This window comes from Phalangium opilio, unplaced genomic scaffold (assembly GCF_054372755.1).
Source record: "Phalangium opilio isolate 3A_F unplaced genomic scaffold, DU_Popi_V2 ptg000060l_1, whole genome shotgun sequence".
Lineage (NCBI taxonomy): Eukaryota > Metazoa > Arthropoda > Arachnida > Opiliones > Phalangiidae > Phalangium > Phalangium opilio.
Genome location: NW_028324177.1, coordinates 613,926 through 621,146, shown reverse-complemented (window position 1 = coordinate 621,146; position 7,221 = coordinate 613,926). Strand labels below are relative to the sequence as shown.

The 7,221-nt window shown below is 43.5% G+C and overlaps 2 protein-coding genes across 3 annotated transcripts; one reads left to right on the top strand and one right to left on the bottom strand.

Moving 5' to 3' along the window:
* Positions 1-1,048: 1,048 nt before the first annotated feature.
* Positions 1,049-2,143, bottom strand: LOC149665798 (uncharacterized). Its single transcript, XM_089841478.1, has one exon. It carries the CDS (start codon positions 2,141-2,143, stop codon positions 1,049-1,051), a length of 1,095 nt encoding a protein of 364 aa, XP_089697604.1.
* Positions 1,874-3,883, top strand: LOC149665797 (uncharacterized). 2 transcript variants are annotated; one of them, XM_089841704.1, is made up of 8 exons: positions 1,874-2,332; positions 2,402-2,449; positions 2,519-2,566; positions 2,636-2,683; positions 2,763-2,800; positions 2,870-3,151; positions 3,221-3,268; positions 3,433-3,883. In XM_089841704.1, exons 1-6 carry the CDS (start codon positions 2,307-2,309, stop codon positions 2,938-2,940), a joined length of 279 nt encoding a protein of 92 aa, XP_089697830.1. In that variant the 5' UTR covers positions 1,874-2,306; the 3' UTR covers positions 2,941-3,151; positions 3,221-3,268; positions 3,433-3,883. The 2 variants fall into 2 exon arrangements, with proteins under 2 accessions (XP_089697830.1, XP_089697829.1); XM_089841703.1 differs by lacking the exons at positions 1,874-2,332; positions 2,402-2,449; positions 2,519-2,566; positions 2,636-2,683; positions 2,763-2,800 and having other exon boundaries at positions 2,993-3,151.
* Positions 3,884-7,221: the final 3,338 nt, after the last annotated feature.

Here is a 7,221-nt window from a genome sequence, read left to right as displayed (position 1 = left end):
TGGTTACCGAGTTGCAGTTTTTTTTAAATATTGGATTCATTGCTGCACTATTACTGCCTGATAGCCCAAGTGCAGCGAATAAGAAAATTATTCTGGTTTTTTTTTGGTAAGGCTCGTATCCTTTTTGCAAGCCCACATTTGGCTGGTGTAAATATTACTTCCACTTTTGTGCATAGAAAAAAATGAAAATTAATTGGAGTTTTATTTTTACTTTTACTTTTGGGCCGTTTTGGGTATAGAAAAATACGATTGAATTGAATTATCAATGCGATTGTCAGTTCACGTAAGTACTTTTAATAAGTGATAAAAGGATCCAAGTGTATTTATAGTCTAAAAAATCTATCTGTTATATTTACGACTTAATAGTGTTCTTTCCTAAGGAAAGTAATTGAATGTATAAAACAGTAGCATTGAAAATTAAGAGCTAAAATTAAAAGTCGTTAAGGCTCGCCATAGAAATTTAAGGCGCGATAAAAGCCCGAAACCAGATTTTGAACATGCAGCTAAAGGCTCGATGCTCGATAAGAAACTCGAGACTCGGCTCGAAGCTCGAAAACGGAAAAAAGAGAGGCGGGAGGCTCGACTCGAAACCAAAAAATCAAGGCTCGCACAGCCCTTGTATATTGTCGCAGATTAGTTACTTCAATTCTTTATCCTAGTCTAAACGAAATAAAGATTCAATCCTTACAGTAGAAAATTTGATCATAAGTTTTATTTCCAAAAAATTCGTGAGAGTACGAGTAAGTTTAGAACAGCATTTTATTAGAGTGATAATTCTTCCCAAAAGAGTTTCCTATTTATACCCCTTTTAGTTTGTCGATTTAAGTGTTTAAATTTTATTAATTTTGCTTCAAGTGTTCTTTTATCTAAAAAAAGTATTTCACTTTTCTTTGGCAAGATTATACTTAAGACGCATTCCACTATTTATCAAGTTATTTACACACTCAATTTTATCTTTAAAGTCAAGTAATCCTAAGCATTTAATTTTCTCTTCAAATTCGTTTTACGTCACGCTCCCACCATGAACTTATGGAAGTTCATAATACATTTAAATTACTTCTAGTTTATAGATTAATTGAATTGGTCGTTTTAATAGCGTTCCATTTGGCAGTTTAATCTTGCATGATCTGATAATCCCGTCTCGTCCAGTGAAAAGTTCCTCTATTAGACCTGTTTTCCAAAACATTCTAGGGCTTTTATCTCCCTGTATCATCACAAAGTCGTTTATTTGATATTCCGTGCCTTTGTTGGTCGGTTTTCTTTCGTTCATAGAGCGTAATTGCAATAGATATTCCTTGTGCCATCGTTGCCACACCCGTTCTAGAAGAGCTTGTTGATATTTCAGTCGGTTTGTCAACTCTCTTTTAGTAGACGGAATTATTTCATTTGTCGGGAACTTTCTAGAAGGTAATGAATTTAGACTGTCTCCAATCAAAAAATGGTTGGGAGTTAAGGGAGAAGGTTCATCCTTTTCATATAATGTTAAAGGTCGAGAGTTCAGTATCGCTTCAACTTCCGCCAACAAGGTTCGCATTTCTTCCATATCAAGTCTTGCTTTTCCCATGACTTTTTTCAGAGCTGTTTTGGTTAGCCCTACCATCCGTTCATACCATCCTCCCCACCATGCTCCTCTTTCGACTATAAACTTCCAGGTAATTCTGGCCTCAGCAAAGACATGTAAAACTTCAGGATTTCGAATGGTTTTCCATATTTCCTGTAAATCGGCTGACGCTTTCTTGAAAGTAAGTGCGTTGTCACTGTATATTACTTTAGGGAGTCCCCTTCGTGCTGCGAATTGCCTGAAGGCCTGAAGAAACCTCTCTGTGGGTAGGTTTGGTATTAGTTCGAGATGTGTGGCTCGTGTCACTGCGCAGGTAAACAGGGCGATGTATGACTTTTCAGTTGTTGTTTTCCCCGTTTTTTTATGGAGGGGTCCTGCAAAATCCACCCCTGTGATTTCGGAAGGCTTTGCTTTCTGTACTCGATCTGCCGGTAGTGTTGCTTCTATTTGTTTCCCAGGCTTGACCGATAGCTTTAGACAGATTAGACAGGCATGAATTGTTGTTTTAACTAATTGTCGTGCTCTTGGTATCCAAAATATTTCTCTCAAGTGTGTCAAAGTCATACCTTGTCCGCCATGCATTGTCTTCTTGTGGTAATGTTCGACAATTAAAATTGAGAGTCTGTTTGTTGGAGCGAGAATCCAGGGATTGTTTCATGTTTTTCTAATATTTCTTAGAATTTTTCTTATATTTTTTGAAGCGTTATTGGTTAAGATTTACGCAAATTAAAATGAATAACACCTCATGGAATATGGATATTCCGCGACCTCGTACGTGTCAAATTTGTTTTTATTTTATTGCTTACGTGTTAATTATACAAGTTAAATAATTTAATGCAGCTCCGCCCAGAGAGGAAAAAAATTCTTATATGGATATTCCGCGACCTCGTACGTGTCAAATTTGTTTTTATTTTATTGCTTACGTGCTAATTATACAAGTTCAATAATTTAATGCAGCTCCGCCCAGAGAGGAAAAAAATTCTTACATGGATATTCCGCGACCTCGTACGTGTCAAATTTGTTTTTAGTTTATTGCTTACGTGTTAATTATACGAGTTCAATAATTTAATGCAGCTCCGCCCAGAGAGAAACAAAATTCATATATGGATATTCCGCGACCTCGTACGTGTCAAATTTGTTTTTATTTTATTGCTTACGTGTTAATTATACAAGTTCAATAATTTAATGCAACTCCGCCCAGAGAGGAAAAAAATTCTTATATGGATATTCCGCGACCTCGTACGTGTCAAATTTTATTTTATTTTATTGTTTACCTGTTAATTATACAAGTTCAATAATTTAATGCAGCCCCGCCCAGAGAGAAACAAAATTCATATATGGATATTCCGCGACCTCCTACGTGTCAAATTTGTTTTTAGTTTATTGCTTACGTGTTAATTATACAAGTTCAATAATTTAATGCAGCTCCGCCCAGAGAGGAAAAAAATTCTTATATGGATATTCCGCGACCTCGTACTTGTCAAATTTGTTTTTATTTTATTGTTTACCTGTTAATTATGCAAGTTCAATAATTTAATGCAGCTCCGAGCAGAGAGGAAAAAAATTCTTATATGGATATTCCGCGACCTCGTACGTGTCAAATTTGATTTTATTTTATTGTTTACCTGTTAATTATACAAGTTCAATAATTTAATGCAGCCCCGCCCAGAGAGGAAAAAAATTCTTATATGGATATTCCGCGACCTCGTACGTGTCAAATTTGATTTTATTTTATTGTTTGCGTCTGAATACAGATAATTTCATTTTCCTTTTCACCCTTCCTTTAACAATTTGTGCGTGAAAAAAATTTACTTTCGCACGATCTTCAAAAACATGGTTTTTTTAAAAGAACTAATAATTTCACATTACAGACAAATTAAAACCTGGGGTGCACAAATTAAAACATGGAGCGGTTGTGGAGTATGTGGAAAACTTCATTCCCGATATAAAATTCGATGAACTGAAAAAGGAACTAGAAAACCTTTACGATGTCGTAAAATTGCCCAGAAAAGCGTTTTACGTCTGTTCAAATTTCGAATATTCTCAATATTCTTATGGCAGGGTCAGGCATTTAAGTTTAAAGTATTGGCCCAAGACTGTTTTAGTTTTGAAAAAGTTAGTGGAAAAAAAACTGGCGTTCAATTTAATGCCGCGGTAGTAAATCTCTACAGAAATGGCAGGAATTCTGTTGGATGGCACGCGGATGACGAAGATGGAATTCATTCCGTTATTGCCTCTTTATCTTTTGAAGGGACGAGAGAATTTCAGATGAAGCCAAATTCATCGAAATACCCTACAAAGTCAGTTGATTTGACTCATGGATCTTTTCTTTTGATGAGAGGGTCCTGTCAGCAAACTTGACAACACTGGTTTACAGGTTTATTGTTTTAGCCGTACTATGAAGTACACCCCTTTGAATCGGGGCGGCTCCCCTGTAGGGGGAGCTCAGCAAAGGAAAAACACAAAAAATACATACACATTCAATATACAAAGTAGCACCGATAAATAAAATAATGAAATGATGAAAAAATCAAAAACACATACAAATAATCAGAATCAATACACATTCAATATACAAAGTAGCACCGATAAATAAAATAATGAAATGATGAAAAAATCAAAAAAACATACAAATAATCAGAATCAATACACATTCAATATACAAAGTAGCACCGATAAATAAAATAATGAAATGATGAAAAAATCAAAAACACATACAAATAATCAGAATCAAATACTAATAATCAGAATAATGAAGAATTGAACCCGGTCAATGAAACAAAAAGTCCGGCAGGTCGGACGGGTTTGCCTGACGCCATGCCTGTTTCGCGGACCACCACATTGACAGTATCTCGCGCACCACACGGTGGTCCCACAGTCCTCCCGAGAGGCCCAAGACGTCCATTAGTGGAGCACCGTAATGCTTCGCTCGCCAGTCGAAGGCGTCATTATCCGGGCACTCCAGTAGGACATAGGAGACATCCTCCCGTTCAGCACCACATAGCCGGCATACGGGGGGGAACGGTCCCAATTCCGATTGGCGCACACCAGTCAGTAAAGATCCCGTATGGGACTGTAACAGCAGGCCCCCTCCATGAGAGCCATCGTAGAAAGACTCCATGTTTGGGTGGGACTTAGCCCGATAGTACCGGAGGCTATGTTTTATGTCGACGGAATGGCGCCATATACGTTCCGCATGCTCCTTGGCCTCACCATCAACGAAATGTGCCCAGCCAGAGTGCTCCGTGCCGACGCCGTATTTACGGTAGAATGCCGCCACGCGAGCAGTCCAGCCAGTAACCTGGCCGTTAGCGCGAATAGAGTCGTATATTTGTTTAGCGAAGCGATCGGGCGGAAGAAACTTCAATCTGCCTAGGTACCGTAGTTTCGATTTAGCCTCCCTCGCTCCCATTGAGCTCCAGCCCATTTCCCCTTGAACGGCTGCGTAGGCTGCCATGGAGCCGGCGTTGAGGGCTGTCTTGCCCACAACCGACTGGGTACGTTCCAACGTCGCTACCATGGCGGGGGGGGGAAGCAGAGCACCTCGTTCCCATGGGTGAGAGCGGGGACCGCCACAGCTTTACAGAGGGCGCGTCCAACCGAATATTTATTATAGGACCCGTCAGCCAAGTTACGTACCGCCCAGCGGAGCCGATTACACTTGGTGGAAAGCTCAGCCGAAGCTCTGGAGAGGTAGTGATCTACGTTCGTGATCATTACCCCCAGGTAGGTGTCCTCATCGACATCCCGAACCGCAAAACGTTGGAGGTGATAATTCGGGGGAGGTTCCACTCTGTGGAATGGCAGCGAGTTAGATTTGTCCTGGCTAAACCGAAGGCCCATCGCGTCGGCGAAGGTGCCGCACGTGTCAAGGAGGGATTGCATATGTTTAGGCGAATTGGCAAAGAGGACGATATCGTCCGCATAAAGTACGCACGTTATGTGTACAGCTTCACCGTTACCAGCCGCTGGAAGGGACGCCCCGCACCGCAGTTGGGCAGCCAAGCGATCTATGTAGACAACGAAAAGTACTGGCGAAAGGGGGCACCAATGACGAAGGCCGACGTGGCTCGGCACCGGGGGAGTGGTGTGGCCCTGGAGGGTGTACGAGTACGCAGAGCCCGTGTAAAGGCGCTTAATTTCCGATATGAAGTCCGACGGGACCCCCTTAGCCGCAAGCGTTACCCACAGTCGGGACCGATCCACGCTATCGTAAGCTTTCTGAAGGTCAAGAAAGACCACTTCAAGTGGCGAGCGATCCCGTTGCGCCAAGTCGATTAGTTGTGTGATTACAAACAGACAGTCAGCGAGACGTCGGTCCGGGCGGAAACCTCCCTGTGCTTCATCGATCAGGTGGCCAGCTTTTAGATAAGGGCTTAATCTGTTCTTGAGGAGGAGAGCGTACAATTTGTACATAATCGAGGAAATTGTAATTGGTCTGTAGGAGGCGAGGTCAGTTTCGTCCTTTGATTTTCCTTTGTGCAGAAGAGTCACGCGCGCGGTCAGCCAAGCTGCAGGAACTTCATTCTGCCCCCACAGGGAGTTGAGAAGAGCAAGAAGGACGAGGCAGGCCTTGGGACCAAGAGCCTTGAGGGGTTCGGTGTATAAGTGGTCAGGGCCCGCAGCCTTGCCGGATTTTAGCTGGACTATGACGCGCCGAAGTTCGGATATATCAAAATCGTCACAGAGCTCAGACGTGGCACCCGGGCCACAGGCTGAGAGGCTGGCGGACGTGGCCCCTGGGGGGGTCGAGCCGGCAGCGGAATATGACAGTAACTCGGCCTCGAGGTCTGTGACATATTCTACGATCCGACCGACGACGTCATTGCGTTTAGTTAGAATTTGCCCTCCATGTGACCGGACTCCCTTGAACTGCCTGGAAAGTTGTTGGCCCTGCTTCCGGATCTTCTTCAGGTGACGCCAAAATTTCCGACCCATCTCCCGACCGGCAGTCAGGATATTCCTTTCGGTGCGGCGGTGCGATTCTTGAATCTTGACCTGTATGAGCCGTTTGGCGTCGCGTCTAGTGGTTTGGTAGGCTAGCCACTTTTGTCGGACCACCACCGAAGGTTCGCCAATCACCAGGCCCGTATCCGCGGCAAAGTTCTTCAGCAGTGTCCCAGTCCCGTTTCCCTCAAAGTGCAGCCCCTTGGCATCTTCCCGTGGTAGTTCGACAATGTGTCCGTTAAAGTCACCCAGGAGGCTAATTTGTTGGGCGGGGGGCATGGTAGCAATATCAGCTGCAAGACATTGATAGAGAGCTTCGTTCTGGCGGAGGACATCCTGCGACCTGCCGGAGCAGCCGTAGACCACTGCGAAATGGACATCGGAAGTCACCCACAGGTGCTCGTCGCATCGTTTAAGAACGCGGACAGTGGCCGACGTCGAGATGAAGCTGAGGCCACCACCGCGTTTGTCGCCCACCGTTCGATTATGGCCCGTCCAGAAAAACCCGACGGGCAGCGAAGGGGTTTCCCCATCCCGGAGATCGGTCTCGGCCACGGCAAATAGAGGAATCTCATCGCGAATGATGATCTGAGTCAATTCTATCCACTTAGGGGGACTGCGGGCGCCCTGCATATTCACGAAGCCAATGCGGTAATTTCCCATGTGGCGCTGGCTTCTACGTTTGCCGCGTTTTGTCTGTGAGTACGAGCACG